This window comes from Bubalus bubalis, chromosome 4 (assembly GCF_019923935.1).
Source record: "Bubalus bubalis isolate 160015118507 breed Murrah chromosome 4, NDDB_SH_1, whole genome shotgun sequence".
Lineage (NCBI taxonomy): Eukaryota > Metazoa > Chordata > Mammalia > Artiodactyla > Bovidae > Bubalus > Bubalus bubalis.
Window position 1 is genome coordinate 5,323,995 of NC_059160.1, and position 25,446 is coordinate 5,349,440.

The 25,446-nt window shown below is 53.3% G+C and overlaps 1 protein-coding gene across 1 annotated transcript; it reads right to left on the reverse strand.

Annotated features, from left to right (window-relative positions):
• Positions 1 to 896: 896 nt before the first annotated feature.
• On the reverse strand, positions 897 to 25,446 carry LOC123333147 (1-acylglycerol-3-phosphate O-acyltransferase PNPLA3-like). Its single transcript, XM_045165230.1, has 10 exons — positions 25,165 to 25,446; positions 22,469 to 22,701; positions 21,223 to 21,288; positions 17,978 to 18,187; positions 16,413 to 16,473; positions 13,182 to 13,376; positions 10,254 to 10,374; positions 7,900 to 8,004; positions 6,258 to 6,413; positions 897 to 1,355 (listed from the first exon to the last, which is right to left on the reverse strand). The coding sequence occupies exons 1-9, from the start codon at positions 25,349 to 25,351 to the stop codon at positions 6,284 to 6,286; spliced, it is 1,308 nt and encodes a 435-aa protein (XP_045021165.1). The 5' UTR covers positions 25,352 to 25,446; the 3' UTR covers positions 897 to 1,355; positions 6,258 to 6,283.

Genomic DNA, 25,446 nt, shown 5'->3' on the forward strand with positions numbered 1-25,446 from the left:
CACCACCCTTATGGCAGAAAGTGAAGAACTAAAGAGCCTCTTGATGAAAGTGAAAGAAGAGAGTGGAAAAGTTGGCTTAAAGCTCAACATTCAGAAAACGAAGATCATGGCATCCGGTCCCATCACTTCATGGCAAATAGGTGAGGAAACAGTGGCTGCCTTTATTTTTCTGGGCTCCCAAATCACTGCAGATGGTGACTAAAGCCATGAAATTAAAAGACGCTTACTCCTTGGAAGGAAAGTTATGGCCAACCTAGACAGCATATTAAAAAGCAGAGACATTACTTTGCCAACAAAGGTCCATCTAGTCAAGGCTATGGTTTTTCCAGTGGTCATGTATGGATGTGAGAGTTGGACTATGAAGAAAGCTGAGCGCTGAAAAATTGATGCTTTTGAACTGTGGTGTTCGAGAAGACTTTTGAGAGTCCCTTGGACTGCAAGGTAATCTAACGAGTACGTCCTAAAGGAGAACAGTCCTGGGTGTTCTTTGGAAGGACTGATGCTGAAGCTGAAACTCCAATACTTTGGCCACCTGATGCAGGAGGGCGGTGTTAGGTGGGCTCTCCCCTGAACCAGAGACTGGGGAGTCCTCAGAGTGAGCGAGGCCTCCCCAGGGGTGGCTGGATTCTTTCCACAGAGCAGCATGTCCAGGCCCTGGGGAAGAGCCAGGTTCCCAGGAGGAAATCGGGGAGTCTGGGGTCCCAGAGGAAGGAGGGTCTGGGCCTCAGTGTCCAGGACAGAGCAGGTGAAGGCCGCCTGGCCTGGCGTGGCCCATCTGGAGCAGCGGGCCCGTGAACCCGCTTAGGGATTGGGTGGGGAGTCCCAGAAGAGATGAAAGGAGCTTGGCCGTGAGCCGAAGACAGCAGCACAGCACGAAGGATGCAGAGACACGGGGAAGCGGTTCAACAATCACATTTATTATGAATTATTTCCTGATGAACGCAGAAATTTAATATAAAATGTAATTACGGGGAACGGCATCATGGTAACCACCGTCGGTAACCAGGCCAACAGTATTTCCGTCTCCACTCTACACACACATTTTATTTCCTTAGCAAGACTGGGCTCATGCTTCTCAGCAGGCTCTGCTTTCTGTTTACCAAACAGACGGCTGCTCCCTGGCATGAATCAGACTGCACACCGCAGATTCCTGATACTGGAGCATCCAGGCGTACCGAGCGGATCATCAATATATGACAAGGTGGGAGAAACTTGAGAATGTTTCACACGCTGATGAGAAACCCGCAGTGCTGGAGAGGTGAGGGCCTGGGGGGCGGTGAGGATGTCGGGGGGTGGCCTGGGGTCAGCCAATGAGGACGAGACGAGGCAGCAGTGAGGTGGAACCCTGGATATTCCTAAGAAAAAGTAATAACACTTCCTCGTCTTACTGCACGTTTGAAACAAATTAATAAACACATGCTCATCGTAACAAGGTGGAATAATCACAGATAGTAAGAAAATAAGTCCCATGTAATCCTATCTTAACACGTCTCTTTCCTTACAAAGATGTCGGAGCCAAGGCAGAGAATACTATCTAAATGGAAGTGTCTTGGTTATTGTAAAATGCTGCTAAGGTGGGGTTGCATGTGTTTAGACCCGGGCCATGGTTCTGGCAGAGAAGGCCACTGGGACCCCGAGCTCCGGGCTCGGGGAAGGTGTGAGGGCGTCACCAGGAGTCCAGGTCAGCTCAGCAAGGGGACAGTGCTTTGACCTGGGGCCCAGGTGGCCAGGGAGCCCACCACTCAGCCTTGCCTCACTCGGGAAGTGAGGGTTACCAGCACAGGAGGCCCCAGAAACGTGAGGAGCCAGCCACGGGGCACTTCCCTGCTCTGCGAGCCGACCCTGTGTTTTCACAGGCAGCCCCTGCCTGCTGCCCTCACGGTGAGGTGCTCTGTCTGGCCCTGCTGGTTCTTCGGCTCCAGGACACCTACACGATGTGGGTCAGAGCTGCGACTTTTCACGCCCACAAGTAGGATTTGAGCTTATTGTTCCTTTCCTTTTTGGTATCCTCAAATGCATAAATAAGAAAAACACGCACACATTGCTCCTTGGGTCATATGACCCGGGGCAGGGGGCCCATGTAATCTGTGCCTGCCAACAGATTACCACCCTGGAGAGACGGTGCATGCCTGCCTCCTGCTCGTCTCCATTAGAGCTTGGGCGGGGGAAGGGGGAGGCAGGTGCCAGGGTGACTGTCTTATGCGCTGGATTTTTATTTTCAAGGCTTCTTCTCTGAATATTTTATTGATTCTCATAATAGATAATTCAACGGATTTTAAGAATCCTATATGTTTAATATAGTTCAGTTCAGTTCAGTCGCTCAGTCGTGTCCGACTCTTTGTGACCACATGAACCGCTGCACGCCAGGCCTCTCTGTCCATTACCAACTCCCAGAGTCCACCCAAACCCATGTCCATTGAGTCAGTGATGCCATCCAACCATCTCATTCTCTGTCGTCCACTTCTCCTACCCTCAATTGTTCCCAGCTTCAGGGTCTTTTCAGAGGAGCTCTTCACATCAGGTGGCCAAAGTATTGGATTTTCAGCTTCAACATCAGTCCTTCCAATGAAAATTCAGGACTGATCTCCTTGCAGTCCAAGGGACTCTCAAGAGTCTTCTCCAACACCACACTTCAAAACCATCAATTCTTCTGCGCTCAGCTTTCTTTACATTCCAACTCTCACATCCACACATGACCACTGGAAAAACCATCGTCTTGACTAGACGAACCTTTGTTGGCAAAGTAATGTCTCTGCTTTTTAATACCCTGTCTAGGTTGGTCATAACTTTCCTTCCAAGGAGTAAGCATCTTTTAATTTCATGGCTGCAATCACCATGTGCAGTGATTTTGGAGCCCAGAAAAAAAAGGCAGCCACTGTTTCCACTGTTTCCCCATCTATTTGCAATGAAGTGATGGGACCGGATGCTATGATCTTAGTTTTCTGAATGTTGAGCTTTAAGCCAACCTTTCCACTCTCCTCTTTCACTTTCATCAAGAGGCTCTTTAGCTCTTCTTCACTTTCTGCCATAAGGGTGGTGTCATCTGCATATCTGAGGTTATTGATATTTCCCCTGGCAATCTTGATTCCAGCTTATGCTTCATCCAGCCCAGCGTTTCTCATGATACACTATGCATATAAGTTAAATAAGCAGGGTGACAATATACAGTCTTGATGTACTCCTTTTCCTATTTGGAACCAGTCTGTTCCATGTCCAGTTCTAACTGTTGCTTCCTGACCTGCATACAGATTTCTCAAGAGGCAGGTCAGGTGGTCTGGTATTCCCATCTCTTGAAGAATTTTCCACAGTTGATTGTGATCCATACAGTCAAAGGCTTTGGCATAGTCAAGAAAGCAGAAATAGATGTTTTTCTGGAACTCTCTTGCTTTTTCCATGATCCAGCGGATGTTGGCAATTTGATCTCTGGTTCCTCTGCCTTTTTGAAAACCAGCTTGAACATCTGGAAGTTCATGGTTCACATATTGCTGCAGCCTGGCTTGGAGAATTTTAAGCATTACTTTACTAGTGTGTGAGATGAGTCCAATTGTGCGGTAGTTTGAGCATTCTTTGGCATTGCCGTTCTTTGGGATTGGAATGAAAATTACCTTTTCCAGTCCTGTGGCCACTGCTGAGTTTTCCAAATTTGCTGGTATATTGAGTGCAGCACTTTCACAGCATCATCTTTCAGGATTTGAAAGAGCTCAACTGGAATTCCATCACCTCCACGAGCTTTTTTCTTAGCGATGCTTCCTAAGGCCCACTTGACTTCACATTCCAGGATGCCTGGCTCTAGGTGAATGATCACACCATCGTGATAATCTGGGTCATGAAGATCTTTTTTGTACAGTTCTTCTGTGTATTCTTGCCACCTCTTCATAGTATCTTCTGCTTCTGTTAGGTCCATACCATTTCTGTCCTTTATCGAGCTCATCTTTGCATGAAATATTCCCTTGGTATCTCTGATTTTCTTGAAGAGATCGCTAGTCTTTCCTATTTTGTTGTTTTCCTCTATTTTTTTGCATTGATTGTTGAGGAAGGCTTTCTTATCTGTCCTTGCTATTCTATGGAACTCTGCATTCAAATGGGTATATCTTTCCTTTTCTCTTCTGATTTTCACTTCCCTTCTATCCACAGCTATTTGTAAGGTCTCCTCAGACAGGCATTTTGCTTTTTTGTATTTCTTTTTCTTGGGGATGGTCTTGATTCCTGTTTCCTGTACAATGTCATGAACCTCCGTCCATAGTTCATCAGGCACTCTATCAGATCTAGTCCCTTAAATCTATTTCTCACTTCCACTGTATAGTCATAAGGGATTTGATCTAGGTCATACTTGAATGGCCTAGTGGTCTTCTCCACTTTCTTCAAGTTCAGTCTGAATTTGGCAATATGGAGTTCATGATCTGAGCCACAGTCAGCTCCCAGTCTTGTTTTTGCTGACTGTATAGAGCGTCTCCATCTTTGGCGGCAAAGAATGGAATCAATCTGATTTCGCTGTTGACCATCTGGTGATGCCTATGTGTAGAGTCTTCTCTTGTGTTGTTGGAAGAGGGTGTTTGCTATGACCAGTGCGTTCTCTTGGCAAAACTCTATTAGCCTTTGGCCTGCTTCAGTCTGTACTCCAAGGCCAAATTTGCCTGTTACTCCAGGTGTTTCTTGACTTCCTACTTTTGCTTTCCAGTCCCCTAGAATGAAAAGGACATCGTTCTTGGGTGTTAGTTCAGTTCTAGAAGGTCTTATAGGTCTTCATAGAACTGTTCAACTTCAGCTTCTTCAGCGTTCCTGGTTGGGGCATAGACTTGGATTCCTGTGATACTGAATGGTTTGCCTTGGAAACGAACAGAGATCATTCTGTTGTTTTTGAGATTGCATCCAAGTACACCATTTTGGACTCTTTTGTTGACCATGATGGCTACTCCATTTCTTCTGAGGGATTCCTGCCCACAGGAGTAGATATAATGGTCACCTGAGTTAAATTCACCCATTCCAGTCCATTTTAGTTCGCTGATTCCTAGAATGTTGACATTCACTCTTGTCATCTCCTGTTTGACCACTTCCAATTTGCCTTGATTCATGGACCTAACATTCCAGGTTCCTATGCAATACTGCTCTTTGCAGCGTCGAAAATTGCTTCTATCACCAGTCCCATCCACAACTGGGTGGTGTTTTTGCTTTGGCCCCATCCCTTCATTCTTTCTGGAGTTATTTCTCCACTGATCTCCAGTAGCATATTGGCCACCTACCAACCTAGGGGGTTCATCTTTCAGTGTCCTATCTTTTTGCCTTTTCATGCTGTTTATGGGGTTCTCAAGTCAAGAAGACTGAAGTGGTTTGCCATTGCCTTCTCCAGTGGACCACACTCCGTCAGCCCTTTCCACCATGACCCGCCCGTCTTGGGTGGCCCCACACGGCATGGCTTAGTTTCATTGAGTTACACAAGGCTGTGGTCCGTGTGATCAGTTTGGCCTGTTGTCTGTGACTGTGGTTTCCGTCTGTCTGCCCTCTGAGGCCCTCTCTCAGTGCCTGCCGAAAGTTATGTTTAATATAACGCCACCAAATATTTAGCACAGGTAAGTACTATTGCCTGGAAAATCCCATGGACGGAGGAGCCTGGTAGGCTGCAGTCCATGGGGTCGCTAAGAGTTGGGCATGACTGAGCAACTTCACTTTCACTTTTCACTTTCATGCATTGGAGAAGGAAATGGCAACCCACCCCAGTATTCTTGCCTGGAGAATCCCAGGGACAGAGGAGCCTAGTGGGCTGCCGTCTATGGGGTCACACAGAGTCGGACACGACTGAAGCGACTTAGCAGAAGCTGCAGCAGCAAGATGTACCAGAGCACACGTAAGATACCACCTCGTAATGCCCCCCAAAACCAGGGGTGTCCTTGGGAGGATGGCACCCCACCTCGCCCGACACAGGCTGCTTTCTGTACGGAGAGATGGGACCACAGTCCTTCCCCTCAACCCCCGAGACTGCACAAAGGGTAGCCCAGCTCCCCCTGGTAAGGACCCCGATCCAAACACCAGTCACCCTAGGAACCTGCCCTGGGACAGCCGAGTGGGTGATGAGTCAGCCACAGACGCCCCCACGCCGGGCTCCCTTGTGCAGTTTCCCAACCAAGCCAACGATACTTAGAGCCTCATATCCTGGATTTGGTTGAGCTCTGCACCCACCGTGCACACCAAGAGTCGCTTCCTAGCTTTTTGTAAGACAGAAAGATTGTCTTTGGTTTCAGGACACTATAAACTCAGCTCACAGGTCATTCTGCATACATCATAGGTGTCAGCTCTGGCCTCTGCGGGACGTCCACAGGGTGGGTGTCTGGGTCCTTGGAGGAGCAGAGAGCCCGGCGGCGCCCACGGTGTTCTGGCTTGTGGAGGAAGGCCGTTGGCCGCTTGCCGGGATTTGGGATCTGAAACAAATGAAGAATTCTGACTCAGCCGCCGACCTGCCGCTCTGGTCTGCAGTGCCAGTGGGGATGCCGGAGGGGGGACATTGTCACATGGTCTGGGGTATGCAGGGTGGCCCAGCCCAAGTTCACCACCTTCTCGGATCCCCCATCCCCATGCTGGGCTGACATCACCATCCCACGCCTCCAAACCTGTGGCCCTCCCAGCCACCTGGACACCTCCCACTGGACGTGCACAGGCCCGGAGGAGCCCATCGGTCACCTCCAGGCACACCAGCTCACCCGCCAGGGTGGCCCTCTGCAGCCACACTGCCATCCCCCCCACCCCTGCTCCTGCCTGTCGACCAGCCTGGAGCTCAGCAGTGCCTCCCAGCTGCTATCATCCTTCTGACTGGAGCCTACGAACCGCACTCAGCCCTGCAGTTTCTCTGGAGAGCAAGCCCTTCCCCTCGCTGGGCCAGTTCTGCCCTCTCTGGGGATCTGGCCTCCGCAAGCCCACTCCTGTCCTTTTCCCCGCACAAGCCAGACCCCTCCGTCCCTACTTTGAACCTTCCACATGTATTAATAGAAACATTGGAGGGCTCATCTCCCAAGCACCTGCCACGTGTCAGGACTGAGTTTGGGCCCCCAAAAGCCTCGCAGACACCTAATGAGGCGAGGAGGATCACCCCCGGGGAAGGAGGAGGAAGGCGAGGTCCACGACTTTCAAGACAAAAGTCCCAGAATCCTGACAGGACCAGGCCCTCCTTGCTCCTCATTAGTGTTCAGATTTCAGTGAGCGGTGGCAGCAGCGCCCGGGCCATGTGAACAGTGTGGGTGGCCGGGTTCCAGCCCAAGAGACCGGAATTCAGGGGGTCTAAGGTCAGGCGGGAATTTGCATTAACAGATGCGCACACATGCACACACAGACACACACACAGAGGGGCCCTGCCCCTCTCTCCCTGCCTCACCCCCTGCCCGTGCTACCGGTACCCGAGCCACTCCCTTCAGGCAAACCAATGCTACCTGTCCGTTGGCCCTGCTCCTGCTCCATCAGCCAGCTCCTCCCTCCTCTGCCCTCAACATGGGCTCAGTGGGGGACTTCCCTGGCTGTCCAGTGGCTAAGACTCCGTGATCCCAGTCCAGGGGGCCGGAGTTGGATCCCTGGTCAGGGAACTAGACCCCACATGTCGCAACTCAAGATCCCACGTGCTGAAAGTAGGACCTGGCCCAGCTAAATAAACAACTTTTTTTAAATTACGCTCCACGGACACACCTCCCTGGGCTTCAGGACACCCTCTGCAGGGGAGTCTCGGTCACTAGCTTCCAGCAGGTACACTGGGACCTCTGATGAGCCCAGCTGCCTCCCGTAAGGCAGGGCCTCTGGCACCAGGGGACACGGTCCCTGCCCCCTCTCCGGGGCCTGATGACATTCCTAGGATGGCGCGTGAGGCCTGAGCAGATGAGAGGGTGCCGGGTGGACCCCCAGACCCACAACCAAATCACTTACCTGGAAACGGGGAGCAGACGCACCATGGCTTGAGAACACACGTGGGAGGTGGCCGACCACAGCCACTGGATGTCACTGGGCACGTCTGGAAGCCACGTCACCAGTCTGCAGGAAGGAAATCGCAGAGACGCACACCTCGTACGTGGATGAAGACGAGCCACAGCAGAAAGGACGAGAGGAAACCCACCCCGAAGGCAGACACCTGACGCCAGTACCGTCGTTCAGGTACTGCCAGGGTCACTTCTAACCCCAAGCTGATAAATTCCACAAGGCAAGCCCACCTAAAAGCCTAAAGCAAAATGAGGCCACTTTGGGCTCAGAAAAGCTCAAGGGACTTACATGGAGATAAAAGGCCTGGGTCTATCCCAGAGCCCACTCCTCTAGGGCAACGTGGACCCTGGGACACAACATCTTCTGGTTGAGACACGACCCCCTGCACCCACATCGAAGGTGCTCGGCCACATGCGTGCCCGCAGAGGAGGCCGCCAAGGAGGCCTGACCTCTGCCCTCCAGGCTTCCAACACCCCGGACACAAAAAGGACCCCACGTCTCGGGCTTCAAGAAATGTCAGCGGAGGACTCCCTGGTGGCTCCGTGGCAGAGCCCGCCTGCCAATGCAGGAAGCATGAGTTCGAGCTCTGCTCCAGGAAGATCCCACACACCGAGGATCACCTAAGCCCGTGCACCACAACTACTGAGCCTGTGCTCTCCAGCCCGGGAACCGCAACTACTGAGGCCCACGTGCCCGAGAGCCCGGGCTCAGCAACGAGGTCGCTGCAGTGGGAAGCCATGCCTGCACCTGGAGAGCAGCCCTCACTCACCGCAACTAGAAAAAAGCCCACGCAGCAGTGAAGACCCTGCACAGCCAAAAATAAAGAAATATTTTTTAAAAGTGAAACTGTTAGTTGCTCAGTCGCGTGCGACTCTTTGCAACCACGTGGACTGGAGCCTCTGTCCCTGGGATTCTCCAAGCAAGAATACTGAAGTGGGTTTTCATTCCCTTCTCCAGGGGATCTTCCCAACCCAGGAATCAAATCTGGGTCTCCTGCATTAAAAAAAGAAAGAAAGAAAGAAAAACCTACTGTATAGCACATCGAACTCTACTCAATGTTATGTGCCAGCCTGCTTGGGAGGGGGGGAGGGGGGAGAATGGATACGTGTATATGTATGGCTGAGTTCCTTCACTGTTCACCTAAAACTATCAGAACATTGTTAATCAACTATACCCCAATAAACATGTTTTTGGTGTTAAAAACATTAAAAAAAAGAGAAATGTCAAGGGACTTCCTGGTGGTCCAGTGGTAAGGAATCTGCCCTCCATTGCAGGGGACGAGGGTTCAATTCCTGGTCAGGGAACTAAGATCACACATGCCCCAGGGCAACTAAGCCCGCTCGCCACAACTAGAGAAGCCCGCGTGCATCCTGGTCTGGAAACCAAGCACAAACACAATAAACAAATAAGAGAAGTTATCAAAGTACTTTTTTAAAACAAAAGAAAAGGAAAGAAAAACTATGCCAGAGCAGCCAGGCCTCCTCCCAGGGCAAGGCAGGTGGCTGACTGGCAGGGCTGGGGAGTGATCTGGGAGGTCCAGCAGAGCCAGAGAACTGAGCCAGATTTTGAAGGATGGCTGGGACTTTTAGGGGCTTCCCTCATAGCGCAGTTGGTAAAGAAACCGCCCGGTTCGATCCCTGGGTAGGGAAGATCTGCTGGAGAAGGGAAAAGCTACCCTCTCCAGGATTCTTGGGCTTCCCCTGTGGTTCAGCTGGTCAAGAATCTGCTGCAATGTAGGAGACCCCAGGTTGATCCCTGGGTTCGGAAGATCCCCTGGAGAAGGGAAAGCCTACTCAATCCAGTATTCTTGTCCTGGAGAATTCCATGGACTGTATAGTCCATGGGGTCACAAAGAATAGGACATGACTGAGCGACCTTCACTTTCACTCCGGGACTTTTAAAAAGACAGACTGAAAGACATGCTGACTACGTTGCTAAAAAGAAAAGAAACACTAAAGAAAATCTGAAGAAAACGCAGGGAAAACAAATGCCCAGGAATCTAGCAGCCACACAGCATAGGCCTCAGGATCCTTCTAACACACCAGGAATAAATCCCCCTCCCTCCCAAAAACAGAGACCTACAAGAAGCCACAAACCTGAGGGAGCAATGAGAAAGGAGCTGGGGTGGCCAGGGGCTCGCCAACCAGGCACCTTTCTAGGGTGTTCCCCGCAGACGGCGAGTTCCACCCAGATGTGCAAGGAGCCAGGCTCTGGGCTGAGCGCCCAGCGTGACTCCTCTCACTGAATCCTCACCCTACCTCCAAGCCCCGAGAGGAAGCCAGACAGCCACGGAAAGCGTTCACCTCTGGACCACAGCGATGGCAGACTCCACGGGCAGCATCACGTAGGACATGATCTTAACTGGTAAGAAGTTGCAAATCCTGTTTCTGTACCCATCTGGGTTTCTGACTGCCTTCCTCAGTGCTGAAAAACACAAGTTGGAGGTCTGTTTCCCACCAGCGTAAAAACCAAGCCACCTTCCCCAACTGGTGCCTGGAATTTCTATAAATCCTACCAAACCTGGCAGCTAAGCAATCAGAAAGGGAAAAAGTGAGAGTGAACGTTTCTCAGTCGTGCCCCAGTCTTCGTGACCCCATGGACTGTAGCCTGCCGGGCTCCTCTGTTCATGGGGTGCTCCAGGCCAGAATACTGGAGTGGGGAGCCTTTCCCTTCTCCAGGGGATCTTCCCAACCCAGGGATCGAACCCAGGTCTCCCACATTGCAGGTGGGTCCTTGACCATCTGAGTCAGCAGGGAAGGAATCAGAAGCTCTGACAATTGAGGTCAGATGTGGGATGTGCCTACACAGCCCTTGCATCGCCAACAGGACACAGGATCCCTTTTAAAGAGTCTCCTTTAAACTGACTCCCTGCAGAAGGGAATGGCAACCCACTCCAGTCTTCTCGCCTGGAGAGTTTCATGGACAGAGGCGTCTGCTGGGCTACAATCCGTGGGGTCGCAAAGAGCTGGACACGACTGAGCAGCTTTCACTACTGCATTTTACTTTATCTTTTATTTACTAAATTTATGTGGCTGTGCTGAGTCTTAGCTGTGACATGTGGTATCCAGTTCCTGGACCAGGCATTGAACCTGGGGCCCTGCTTTGAGAGCTGCATTGACTCTTAGGCACTGCACTGAGTCTTCCAGACTGGAAATCCCACTTCAGTACTACTTTACATTACTTTTGGAGGCAGACACAAATGTCTCAAATCTCCCCAGCCCAGGCTTCATGAGCTTTTCTTTGCATCTGTAATTGGATTCCACTCTGCCACCTGGGACCCCTAGCCTTCTATTTTCCCCTGTGTGATGACCTCACGATGCCTCAGATCACAATAACCTGAGCAGCTGCTGGTCAGTGCGAATCCTAGGGCGTTAGTACCTGAGGCAAGAAACAGCATCCCTTTCATCTTTGTTTTATTCAGCGGCTCAGTTGTGTCCGACTCTTAGTGACCCCATGGACTGCAGCACGCCAGGCTTCCCTGTCCTTCACCGTCTCCCGGAGTTTGCTCAAACTCATGTGCATCGAGTCAGTGATGCGATCCAACCGTCTCATCCTCTGTCGCCCCCTTCTCCTCCTGCCCTCAATCTTTCCCAGCATCAGGGTCTTTTCCAATAAGTCAGCTTTGAAGTGAAGTGAAGTTGCTCAGTCGTGTCTGACTCTTTGCGACCCCGTGGACTGTAGCCCACCAGGCTCCTCCGTCCATGGGATCCTCCATGCAAGAGTACTGGACTGGGTTGCCATTTCCTTCACTTTCCCCAAATGCCTGACTGGAAACTGGACGGTGCACTCATCTGTCCATCAGATAGTTTGTGATGACGCGATAAAATACATCACCTTCAGTGAAGGTTCAAAACTGTGGTTTGGGGAGGAGGAAGGCGTTAGGAGGGGCTCCTCAAGAGAGAGAAGGCTTTGAGATGGGAGTACAGACAGCAAACGGCATCGTCAAAGAACAGGCCTCCCCTAGGAGTCCCCCTAGAAATCCAATGTGTTGGGACTTTTGAGCAGAGAGCACAGCAGGTTAACTCAAAACTCAGATAGAGGACTTCCCTGCTGGTCCAGTGGATCAGGATCCTCCTGCCAGCACAGGGCACATGGGTTCTAGCCCTGGCCCAGGGCATTCCATATGCTGTGGAGCACTAAGCCTGTGTGCCACAACCACTGAGCCCTCGCGATGCAGTGACGGAGCCCACGCACCTGGAGTCTGTGCTCCGCAGCAAAAGAAGCCACCGCAGTGAGGAACCTGGGGACCACAACCACGAGTAGCCCCTGCTCGCTCAGGGACAGCAACGAAGACCCAGTTCAGCTCAGTCACCCAGTCGTGTCTGACTGTGACCCCATGGACTGAAGGACGCCAGGCCTCCCTGTCCACTGCCAACTCCGGGAGCTTGCTCAGACTCATGTCCATCGAGTCGGTGATGCCATCCAACCATCTCATCCTCTGTCGCCCCCTTCTAATCCTGCCCTCAATCTTTCCCAGCATCAGGGTCTTTTCCAGTGAGTCAGCTCTTCACATCACGTGGCCACAATATTGGAGTTTCAGCTTCAGCACCAGTCCTTCCAATGAGTATTCAGAACTGGTCTCCTTTAGGATGGACTGGTTGGATCTCCTTGCAGTCCAAGGAGACTCTCAAGAGTCTTCTACAACACAAGAGTTCAAAAGCATCGATTCTTCCACGTTCAGCTTTCTTAATAGTCGCACCTCTTACATAAATACATAATACCTGTAAAAACTATAGCCTTGGCTAGATGGAACGAAGACCCAGTGCAACCAAAAATGAATTAAATTAAAAAAAAAACACCCCTGCTGCCATGTTATGTGCCAGCCTGGGTGGCAGGAGGGTTTGACAGAGAATGGATACCTGTATGGCTGAGTTCCTTCACTGTTCCCCTGAAAATATCAGGACACTGTAAATCAGTTCTACCCCAATATAAAATGTTTTTGGTGTTAAAAATAAATAGATAAATAAAATAAAAACTCAGCCGGAGTTTGTTTTCCTCTGTCCATGACCAAATGGGAAGGGAGACAGAGCAAGGACCCAGGGGGATGGGAGGTCCATGCACGGAGGTGGGGGTCCCAACCGACCTGCGTTGGTTGCTCCGCCCTGTTTCTCCCGGGGCAGCAGCTGGATCTTCCTCCACGGCTCACGGGGAAGCCGCCCTTCCTCCTCTGAAAGGGTCACCGACCACCGCCTCCTCTGCGCCCCCCGCCTCCCCGCCCCCAGAGCCAGTACCCATGCTGAGCTTGGGCGACAGGGTGTCCAGGACGCTCTCGTCCCAGGTCAGCACGCTGAGGCGCAGGTGGTCCAGCAGCTCGACTGCCTCAGGCCCCGCCTCCCACGTGGCCACACCCAGAAGAGGCTCCAGGCTCCTGGGCTCCGACTCTGCGGGGGACGCGCTCAGGCACGGATGGGGCCCTTCACGGATGCCTGCGAAAGGCACGGAAACAAAACCCATCAGGCGATTTCAGTCAGCACAGCCACTACTCGCCCAGCCACCCTGCCCACCCAGTTAGAGGAAGCTAACAAGCCTGTTATAGGTACGCAACGTGGATCCACCTGGAAATAATCCGCCTGGGATCCCCCCTGCTCCACCTCGAACAGGGACCACCACTCCTAACAGGGAGAGCGCAGTGTGGTCCTTTGAAGAGGACGGATGAGGCGGGCAGCTGGCTCTGTCACGCACCAGCCGTGTGGGCTCTAGAGCCACATGTGGATTCATGAGGTTCAGAGGAAAGGAGGATTTGTAACAACTGAACCACTGGAGAAGCCCAGTGTTCAGGCCCTGCACGACCCATGCAGCTGCTCCCAGCTGAACGCTGAGGAATCAGAAGCCCAGAGAGGTGAAGTCACACAGCCGACACGCGGCAGAGTGATATTCAAACCCAGGTCTGATATCAAAGATGGCACCCTTCCATCACCCGACCTTGAAAAGAAGCCACAGGTCGGGGAGTCTGTGCTGGCCCTGCCCTGGGTGCCAGGGCTCAGGGGCTGATCCCAGTGGGTGATTCCTGCTCTCACGCTGCGTGGGAACGGTGGGAAGGGTAGACTTGGATGCCCACACCTCCCCCATCTAACCTCTCGCTTCCAACCTCAGGTTAAAAGCCCAGGGGCTGTCCCTGCATGCCCCCCGCCTCACTCCCAAGCTACACCTCCCACTTTGACTCCCTTGCATCTTTCCAGCCTCTGACAGACACACAGCTCAGCCTCTGGGGACTTATTCTGTCTGAGGAATGTGTCAGAGAATCTGTTTCCAAGGAACACCTGTCTCGCCCCCATGCATCCTCTGCTGAACCCCAAGGAAGCCAGGGGGACCAAAGCAGAACCTGGCTTAGATCCTTAAACCCAAACCCAGCACCCATGCTGCAAGCGCCCAGCCCCACGCCAGGATTTAGAATGACTAAGAATCAGTCGGCATCATTTACTCCAAACTCCTCTTGCTACAGATGTGGAAACAGAGGCCCAGAGAGAGAAGGGGCTTGCCCAAAGTCACCTACCAACTTCTAGAGGGTCCCTCATTGTCTTTTATTCCCAGGTGATTCCGAATTCCAATCCCAGTTCAGACCTGCTTTCTAGAACCTCGAACTCTGACATCACTATGCCTCCTGTGTATATGTGTGCCAAGTCGCTTCAGTCGTGTCCAACTCTGAGACCCCGTGGACTGTAGCCCACCAGGCTCCTCTGTCCATGGAGATTCTCCAGGCTAGAATACTACAGTGGGTTGCCAGGCCCTCCTCCAGGGGGTCTTTCCAACCCAGGGAACAAACCTGCATCTCCCGCAACTCTCGCATTGGCCAGTGGGTTCTTTACCACGAGTGCCACCTGGGAAGGCCAAGCCCCTCTGCCAACCACCCAAATCTGTCCCAGGGCACCACACACGGGGCTCTCGAGCTTTCCTGCAGGACCCATGCCCTCCCAAGGGCCCAAACCATGAGCACCGCCCTCTGCTCTGGTCCCAGCCACAGAAACCAGGGGCAGGACTTCATCCCCGAGTCCTCCTCCTCGGCAATCTCTGGTGGGTCGTCTCCAAGTCCTGTCCCCTCCGGCCCCTTCCACCTTGCTGCCGTGACCCCAGCCAAACCCATGGTGGCCACCTTGACCAGGGATGTTGGCCTCATCCTCTCTGTACTGCAGCCAGGGGCCCTGGCAAAGCTCCCTCTGCCTGCCCTCACTCCCACGTCAGCAGCCCTCCCTGGGTCCCTATGGCTGTGAGATGCAAGCCCGTCTCCAGCTCCACAAGGCCCAGCCTTGCCCCTCTTTCCATTCACCCCCATTCCTGCCCCGCTCTGATCTGTTCCTCTGTCCCCCACCCCCACCACTCCAGTGATACATGCCTCTTTCTACCTCAAACAGACTACCTGTCAGCAGGACTCATGCTCACACCCCCCCCATGCCTAGAACATTCCTGTTCACCCTCAAGGCATCACTGCAGATTCGCACCTTCCAGGAGCCCTGCTTTCCGCTGCCTTGCAGAACCCCACCCCCCTTCCCCTAACTGAACCCCACCTGAATCTACAGCATCCTGTACGTTCCGGCCAGGGCACTGAGCCCTCTGGCAGCCTTCTATTCAGGTACCTGGCCCCTCCCCAATCTCAAAACTAACTCCAGGAAGGCAGAAGCTACATCTGTCTACCCACTGTGGAGTCCCAAGCACACAGCCAACTGCTTAGCACCCAGAAGGTATACGGTAAGCACTTTCTGAGCAGATAAATACACGAATGTCCCATGAACCACACCAGCTCCTCGGCCTCGGACAAAGACTAATTCAGAGGGGATCAGTGACTGTAGCAACCGCTAGTGTCGGGGAAAAATAGCTCGAGACATAACTAATACTTGGTTCCACACTAACATGTGAAGAACCCAAGTTCCCCAGCCCAGACCAGCCAGGACCTTTCCCCAGAACACAGCTGGGCTGGTGGGCACCGCCCACACCTGGCTGGAGGCAGCTCTCCTGATGGCTTCACCTGAGACCCAGAAACCGTTTCTCTTCCTTCCTCATCAAACTGCTGCTGCTAAGTCGCTTCAGTCATGTCCGACTCTGTGTGACCCCACGGACTGCAGCCTACCAGGCTCCTCCATCCATGGGACTTTCCAGGCAACAGTACTGGAGTGGAGTGCCATTGCCTTCTCCCCATCAAAGTAAAGGTTCACAATTGTTCAAGCAAAAATGAAAAGCAAAGGAGCTGCCTTCAGCTGCAGACAGGGACACTGCAGAGGGAAAGGAACCCTGGGGCTGCAGGGTCAGCCAGGCTCACCCCAGCCCTGCTTCCCAGAGTGCGGGCCGTGGCTGCCTCCATTTCTCCATCTGTAAAATGGGGGCAATGATTTCCTATTTCTCAGGGCCGAGCCAGATGGCAGGTGAATGTCCTGAGCGTTGAGTGATGGCACCAGCACGGCTCCCCTGGTGACCAAGAATGAACAGAAAACGGACTCAAAGGGCACGGCTGCCGCCGTCGCCATACGCACCGTTCTTCTCCAAGAACCTGAGCGCGTCCACATATCCTTGAAGGCACAGCTCTCCAAGCACCTGTGGACAAACCACGTGACGTGAACCGCAGGCGGAGTCACCACGCACCAATCCTTCCAGCAGCGCTTGAAGACGGCAGGCGCAGAGCCAGGAACCCTCGGAGCTCCGAGTCGACGCCTCCTGTGGACAGGGTTCTGCGCTCCTGGGAAGAGGCAGCCCCGCTTCCTGGCAGGACTCCCCTCGAAGGACACCCGCTCCGCGCGCAGCCTGGACTGGCGCCCCAGCATGACGGGAGCTGGTTCCTCTGGTGTCCTTTGGTCCCTGGATGAGCCTCCATCCTCACAAATACCAGGGCCCGATCTGCTTGTCATGGGACACTGAGCTGCCTCCTCTGCACTCAAACCACATGGGCTCCCGATGCTGTGGTCCAGCCTTATCTCTACCCATGAGACACGCCATCACGTAGGCTGTATGGCATGGCCTTCTTTCTCCCCAGAGAGCTGTCACTGTGCAGATTCTACCAACTTTCTTACTATGTTACGGTGGTAAGGTCCACCACACTAGAGCGACAGTCAAAATAAAGATTAAACGGGGAATTTCCCGGTGGTCCAGTGGTTAAGACTCCATGCTTTCACGCCAAGGACTCGAGTTCAATCCCTCAAGATCCTACAAGTCTCATGGCACAGCTGGGGAGAAAAGGAAAAGATTAAACCACCAAACGCAGTGTAATTCCTGACCATGGCTGCCAATAATCATTGGGGGACTTACCTGGTGGTCTGGGGGCTCAGGCTCTGCACGCCCGAGGCAGGGGGTTTCAACCTCTGCTCAGGGAACTAGATCTTGTGTGCCACAACTAAGACCCAGTGGAGCCAAATTAATTAATTTAAAAAGAATCACTGGGATAATTAAAAAAATAAAAAACAAAAACACCCTACTGCCCAGGCTGTGATGTGCTGTGGTCAGTCGTGTCCAACTCATTTGCTCCTTTGCCTTGGGATTTCCCCAGTAAGAATACTGGAGTGGGTTGCCATTTCTTTCTCCAGGGGATCTTACCAACCCAGGGACCAAACCCGAGTCTCTTGCATCTCCTGCATTGGCAGATGGATTCAGGCTGTGGATACTTAAGCCACAACCCCTGGAAGAGGGATCTCAGTGGCAACCCCACCCCTCCGTTTCAGTGGCCCCAGGGGATTCCGGTGGCCAGCGGGAGGCAGCCCTGAACGGAGTTCCTTTTCAAGGATGGGCTTTGTTGCTGTTGGTCCGTCAGTGTGGGGAACAGCTGCTGCTCTGCTCACTCAGTCATGTCCGACTCTTTGTGACCCTCTGGACTGTAGCCCGCCAGGCTCCTCTGTCCGTGGGACTTTTCAGGCAAGAATACTGCGGTGGCTTCCCATTTCCTTCCCCCAACTCAGGGACTGAACCCACATCTCCCGCGTCTCCTGCATCGCAGGCAGATTCTTTACCCAGTGAGCCATCCGGGAAGCCTGAACAGCTGCTGGGTCCCCTGGAAAAGAGGGATGCAAAGAGGAGTACAGCACCCCCAAAACTCACAGCCCCCTCTCACCTTGACATCCAGCAGGAGCAGCGACCGGAACATCAGGTAGAGGTTCTCTGTGCAGAAGTGCATTTTGAGCTTGGTGAAGCCTTCGTGAAGAAAGAACGTGGACTTGACTTTGGGGCAGATGTCGCTCTCCCCATAGAAGGGGGACACAGTGATGGTCTTTTTGGAATCAACGAAGGGCATGATATCCCTTACTCCTCCATCCACATATCGCTTTTAAGGGAGAAGACAAAAACAAAGGGCACACTGTCAGAAGCTCTGGGCTGGAGTTTTCTGTGTGCTTCAGATTAGGGATAGAGACTTCTCAGAGCCGCAGGCAGACCTAGTGAGAGACCAGGGAGTTTGGAACAACTCTTGCAGCAAATCCCCAGCAAGCATTTCTGTGCCCGGCCAGGCTGCAGGTTGTCACTCAGGACTGCCACATGCTGTTGCGTAGTGTGCGCACTGCACCAGAACAGTGCCGGGTGAAGAGGCACACGGAGGCTGGCGCCTGGCCACGTTGCTGGGCCCGGTCATGAGCGCCCCCAGGCGAGTCCATGTACTTCCCATGCACTGGGGGCGCTGTGCGCACTCAGGGCAGAGTGTGATGTAGATGCGGCCAAAGACAGACAGATGGTCATGGGTTCGATTCCCGAGGCCCCCTGTTGCTTGAGCGATCTTGGACGAGACACCTAACCTGTGGTCCTGACTCTCTGTCCACACCTGGGCAATGAGAACCAGCACTGCAGACTGAAATGACACGGCGAACCTGGGACTTGCGCTCTTAAAAACTGGCATCTTATGCCACAGGAAAGGAGCATCTGGGTAAGCACTGTGAGAATCCATTTTCCTGTATTCCATGGTAAGCGCTCAGGCACTCTGTTGTGTCCAGCTCTTTACGACCCCATGGACTGTGGCCCACCAGACTCCTCTGCCCATGGGATTCTCCAGGCAAGAATACCTGGAATGGGGGTGCCATCTCCTACTCCAAGGGATCTTCCCGACCCAGGAATCAAACCCAAACTCTTGCGTCTCCTGCATTGGCAGGCAGGTTCTTTATCACTGAGCCACCTGGGAAGTCCTCCTATTAATGTATTCATAGCCTCGAACAACCCTAGTGCCCACGGCCAGGCGAGGGCAGCAAGGTTTTGCTACCGTTTGGATCGAGTCTGGACCTATGAAACCAACATCTTGAATGATTCCCGGAGCTCAAACCATCATAGTCCAGCTGTCGATGCCCATGGTGGGGGTGGGGGGCCTTCAAATATCACAAGGGGGAGGCTTTCCCCAGCCAGTCCTTCCAAAGGGAGAAATGCAGGGCACACTTTGGCCTAAAATGCGTCCCGGACAGGATTGGGCGTGTTCAGGCATGCCTTGCGCATCAGGGGAGTCCCCCCTTGAGGCCCAAAGTGATCAGGTGTGCACGCGCAGCACTAGTCTCTGTATCGCTGCTGTTGGTCGGCGTCAAATCCCTCACTGGCAGAAAGGGGCTCGGAACCCAGCGTCAGCAAAGTTGAGATGAGATGGGCGGAAGCCGGGGACTGTTTTTCCAATTGTTTTTATGTTTTTAATTCATGTTTGCTGGAGCCTAGGTGCTTCTCAGCCTAGGTGTCTTAGTTTCTGCTGTACAACAATGGGCAGTTTCTGCTGTTATACACACACACACATCCCCTCTTTTGCCGCTCAAGGTCTACTGTAAAGTCCAATGGCTCCTCTGTCGTGTGGGGTTTTCCTCCAGCCTGAACTTTCCTGGAGGAACGTTCTGAGTTTGCTCAGTGGAATCCCAAGAACACTCTGCTCTGACTTTCAGCAGGTTTTGTCTGAGGACACTGAGGGTGTGACTCTGCGGCCCACGGCCGGGGCAGCCAAGGGGAAGCGCAAGGATGACAATGACAAGAAGGACAAAACCCACATTTACCTAATACTTAAGAGTGCCAGGCTCTGTGCCGGGCACCTCCGTGCACCATTGCAGGTAAGTTCCACGAAAGCGCAACAACTGCACACTATTATTGACTCCCAGTTCATTCCACGACTTAAGAAATGTGTCCAGAGACTTCCCTGGAGGCTCGGTGGCTAAGATCCCACACTCCCAATACAGGGGGGCCGGGTTCAGTAGCTGGTCAGGGAACTAGACCGGGGACACCACGGCTAAGCATTTGCATGCTACCACCGAAGAGCCAGAGTACCGCAACTAAGACCCGGCACAGCCAAATCAGCAAATAAATGTTAGAAAGAAAGCAAGGAACGTGTCAACGTGGCCCAGCTAACATGGGCTAAAGCAGACACTCGATTCTAGGTTTGTCTGCCAGGCAGGGGCTGTGAGAACCACAGGTGACCACTTCATGGCTCCAGGCCTCGGTTTTCTCATCTGTAAATAGGGCCAGCTGTGTGTCTGTCTGGCGGCAGCTCCAGGGCATGAGTGAGCCTATTCACAACCTGCCTTTGCAAGTCGCTTTGCAATGTGAGGCCCGTACTGCTGTTAAAGTGTGAACCGAAAGGGCTTCTGAAGTGCCTTCCTGCTGAGACATGGGGATGTCTCGTCTTCTCTCCCACAGCTGTGACAACCTAAACGGTCTCCAGACGTCGCCAGATGTCCCGGGACAAGGGACAGAATTATCTGACAACCACTGCCCTAGAAGGAGGCTGCCAGGCGGTCTAGCATCCAGCCCAGAGTCTGTAGGACCAACACCTCAACTTCTGCTCTTCCTCCTGAGCCAGTGCTCAAGAATAGCCACATGTGTCTACATAGGAGTTGAATTGCAGCCCTGTCGGAAGCCTCTGCCCAAAGCCATGGACTGAAAAAGACAGAGTCAGAGGCAGAGAGGATTGAAACTCTCAGCTCCTCAGAATTAAACCTTAAGTGAGTAACTTGACTCTTGAGCATCTTATACTCTAAGTAGGCCACTGGGCACCTATTTCGGTGCTCATGTGGAGATTATGTGAATAGCTTATGTTACAGGTGAGCAGTTAATTATCCCACACGATGTCGGTTTTGCTTCAAGAGAGCTTGGAAGGGGTTCAGCTGTGGAACCTCTCTCTGAAGGCTGAGAGGCAAAAGGCTTTCTTCATTTAGAGACAGGTCTTGGGGGCCCAGGGTACCTGAGCCCAGTGCCTTGTCTTCCCTTTTTTTTTTTCTTTTTAAGATGCTTAGTACAGGATCTTAGTTCCTGGACCAGGGATGGACCCAGGCCCTTGGGAGTGAAAGTGCAGAGTCTTAACCACTGGACCACCAGGGAATTCCCAGAAACACAGTTTAAAAGTGGACTTACCACGCCTCTGAAGGAAGGGGGGATCCAGCCACAGATGAAAGGGACGTAGGAGGAACAACACAAAGCCTGCAAAGACAAAAGACAGTGAAACCACAGCACAGCCCAGACCAGGCGGCCTTTTACTCCCTGGGCCTTTACAAGCCTTCTACAAGCAAGGACAGCAATAAGCCTGAAAGCGCTGCTGGCCGAGCAGGTGCTTTACTGAATGGTTGGATGAAGATGAGCCTGCCCACACACTTACTACTTCAGCGTGCTTGCGTGCTAGGTCACATCCGACTCTTTGTGACCGGCATGAACCACAGCCCACCAGTCTCCTCTGCCCATGGGGTTTTCCAGGCAAGAGCACTGGAGTGGAGTGCCATTGCCTTCTCTGGGAGATTAGATCAGGGCTTTGCAATTACTGACACTCATCAGAATCACCTGGAAAGCTTGGCCAATCACAGACTCGGGGCCCCACCCCTAAGATTCTGATGAGGCAGGTTGGAGGCGGGGCCTGAGAGCCTGCACTTCTAAAACACCCCCAGGAGATTCAGCTGCTGCAGGTCCCTGGGGGACCACCCTCTGCATCTCACGGAGCTGGCGAGCATTAAATTAAGCATGATGTAACACTGGTGCAATGAGAGAAAAGGGCTCCTGTGGGAATACACAGGTGCTGGTACCTAGAAAATGCTCCCGGAAACAAGGTTAAGTGGAAGACGACACTGGCTGCTGAGAAGCAGCTGGTTATCTTCGCCAGGCAGCTGGCTCCTATGGACCCGTGTTAAGTGAAATGACGCCCAAGGCATTCTCAGAAAAGACTCAGCCAAACCAAATGGCATTTTGATATCACCAATGATCTTCTCTGTGCTAAAGCCAGAGGACAGAAGTAACCAAGACACGCTCCCACCCTTTTTGGGCTTCACCGGGCAGGTTCTTATTAAGGAACGGGCATCGTTGGGAGGACGGCCACACACATAAGGTCCCTGGAGCAGGAGGTTATGAACCAAGTCGTGAAGGAGGGGGAGACACTGTTTGAAGCTGACACTGTCTGGGACACCCCAGGTTTGCACAGGCTCTGGACCAGCCCACTGGAAGCACACAGCTTACATCACTCTGGTGCAGGAAGCCAACCAGCATCACGGGCAGCCAGGTTGTCCTGCATCTTAAGTAAAAAATGGGGCAGACTGGCTTACAACAGCCCCTCCCTGTGTTGCTTCCAAAACGAAATGGCCCTTCCGACTTGACAGTACCCACATAAGCCGCTTACGTCCACGACTTCTTCCTTGGAACGAAAATCCGACACCAGCACGCTTTTTCCGTCGGGCACTCTGGTAAGCGAGATGACCATCTTGCCCGAGACAAGCTGGTGGATGTTTTCAGGGAGGTGTCTCTGGAGACTGTCTCGGGTGTGCTTGCTCAAACTGAAGCCTGGGTGGATGATCCCCAATTTATGGCTTCTGGCTCTCCGGGTGAGGTCCATGAGGATCTGCAATGTCTGGTCTGTGTGGAGGGTGAAATGGGGGATGGGCAGGGTGGGGAAGAAGGGAGGGGTAGGGGTGGAGAGAGAAATATGCAAAGGAATGTACCACCCTGGAGGTGGCCATTGCTTTGCGGTGGGACCAGAAACCTGATGGCAAGGAAGCTGCCAACCCTCTCCTTTGTCTAGGCCTGGGCCGCCGGATCCAGCCGGTGGTTCCTGAGCCTGAGATGTGGTTAGTCCACACTGATGGCTAAAAGATGCACGGGATCCCGAGGGCTCAGAATGACAATAACAACAACAGAAACGTTGACTAGCTCACGGATAATGTTTTGTGTTGATTAGATGTGAAAATGGCAATATTTGGGCTATACTGGGATAAATAAAACAAATTTCACTGATGTCTTTTATTTCTTCCATGTGATTCAATGGACATGAATTTGAGCAAATTCCAGAATACTGAAGGACAGGGAAGCCTGGTGTGCTGCAGTCCACGGGGTGGCAAAGAATCAGACATGACTTGGTGACTGAACCACAACAACTAGGAAATAAAGATAACATAATCCTGTTGGTCAGAGCCGTTCTTGACCCTCCCGGGCCAGAGGAACGAGCCTCCAGAGGCCCAGGAGGCCTCTCTTCGTCTTCATCCCTCCATCAAGCCCAGATGCCAGGAACCCACAGCATCAGAGCTTGAGCCTGGATGGGCCTAACCCTACAGGGAGCAGACAGCAAGTGCAGGCTGGGACCTGAGTTTGAATCCTGTCTCTACCTCTTACTACCTGAGCTACTTAAACACGTTACATCACTGCTTCTGAGCCTCAGACAGTATGTTTTTAATGTGGGACAACACTCACCTACATTTTGGAGAAGGAGAAGGTTAGGTACACTAAAATCTGTGCACGGTCAACCCAGAGGAAGCACCTCGTAAATAACTAGACTTAACTTTCAAAAACATATTTGCTTATTTATTTGGCTGCACCAGGTCTTGGTTGCGGCACACGGAACTGTGTGAAGAGCTTTGATCGTCACTGTGGCAGGCTAGTTCTTCCCATGCAGCATGCAAATTCCCAGGGCAGCATGAGAACTCTTAGTTGTGACATGTGGGATCTAGTTCCCCAACCAGGGATGCAACCCGGGTCCCCTGCATTGGGAGCATCGAGTCTTAGCTACTGGACCACCAAGGAAGTCCCCAGACTTAACTTTTAACTTCTGGAAAGGGAAAGAGTCACTCAGCCCCGGGGCTCCTCTGTCCATGGGGATTCTCCAGGCAAGAATACTGGAGTGGACCGCCATGCCCTCCTCCAGGGGATCTTCCCCACCCAGGGATCGAACCTGGGTCTCCTGCAGCGCAGGCAGATTCTTTACCCTCTGAGCCACCAAGGACACTTTTAACCTCTAATGCTACAATTGCCAGACCGTCTAGTGGACACAGGGCCCATTCATGCTCCATCTGACCTCACTCACTGGCCTGGTCCCCTCTGGTGGCCTGCACTGCCCTGGCAGGCAGTGCCACCCCAAGCCCTGGTCATCCACAGATGCCGGAACGCAGAGGGCCCGGACACACCAGCAGGCCCTGACCTACTTCCGACTCCACTGGGCTCTCCCTGCACATGTGGCCCCTTTGAGCCCAGACAGAAGGCACATGATTGCACAGAGCTGCTTGCTTCTGCCAGGCTCTCCTTCCAGGTCAGCCCTGGCTGAGAGGTGCGCTCAGGAACCCTGCCCAAGCCACAGGCCCTGGGAATGCTCCCCAGAGCTCCCCAAAGTCAGACAGCCAGTTAAAGCAGGAAACCGGGGCTCCCAGACCCTGCAGAGCAGTTCTTGCCAGAACCCTCAGACCCTTTCGGGGGACTTGCTGGTCCCGAGCCTCCCCCTGCAAGCCCAGCCCCTCCACTGCACCTGTCCTCTACCTGTGAACCTCCTCCAGGCTGGAGTCGGCCGACTTCCGGTGCTGGGGTCTGTGCATCTGAATCAATGAAACATTGGACTGTGTGCATGTCTCCAGGTCACAAGCCAGAGACGCAAGGGTTGGCTTTTATCACAGCTCAAGTCCAAGCTGTGCAGACTGGCTGTGTGTCCAGTCGAGTCACCCCCGAGGTCACATTCCCTGCTCTTTGCCCCTCTCCCTCTCGATGGAGACGGTTGCCAGCGTGGGCTCTCTCTCCTGGCCTCACGCAGGGGAAATGGGAACTCAGCTCCCCAGACCGCGTCATGGTCCCTCCTCCCCGTCGCTCCGAGACCACCTGGCTCTCAGTCCCTGAGTAGGGTGGGGGGCTTCCTCCAAGCCCGGGCGCCAAAAGGGAATTGAGGCAAGGATGCGCCCCGGGTTTCCACGCCCCGCTTCCAGGGCTCCCCGGCGCCGGGCAAAAAAAGATGCACTGGACAACGCAACTGTTTGGGGGAGACCCCGGCTTTACCCCCGCAGGGCCCGCTTCCAGCCTTGCTCCCAGCACGCGCCCCATCCCGGCGCGGAGCCCGGGACCTACCCAGCGGGATCCCGGAGAGGAAGAAGGCGCAGTACAGCGCGCCCGACGAGGCGCCGAAGAACTTTTGCACTTGGCGGAGGAAGTGCGGGGCGTGCTCGCTCAGGCAGTGGGTCACCCCGATGTAGTAGACGCTCAGGAAGCCGCAGCCGGCGAAGGACAGGCTCCAGCCGCTCTCGGCGTCGTACATAGCGGCGGCAGGTTGGGGCGGTGGGCCGGGGTCCGAGCGCGCCTCGGCTCCGTCCGGCGCCCACCCTGGTTCTCCGGCGGGCCTGGGCGCCGCAG

Bases quoted from the DNA above. Each gene is read 5' to 3' on its own strand.
- LOC123333147 (XM_045165230.1), bottom strand. From the start codon at position 25,351: ATGTACGACGCCGAGAGCGGCTGGAGCCTGTCCTTCGCCGGCTGCGGC. The intron at 21,289-22,468 runs GTAAGCGGCTTA...TTGTCTTTGCAG, and splicing joins CCAAGGAAGAAGTCGTGGAC to GCTTTGTGTTGTTCCTCCTA. The intron at 18,188-21,222 runs GTAAGTCCACTT...CTCCCTTAAAAG, and splicing joins CCCCTTCCTTCAGAGGCGTG to CGATATGTGGATGGAGGAGT.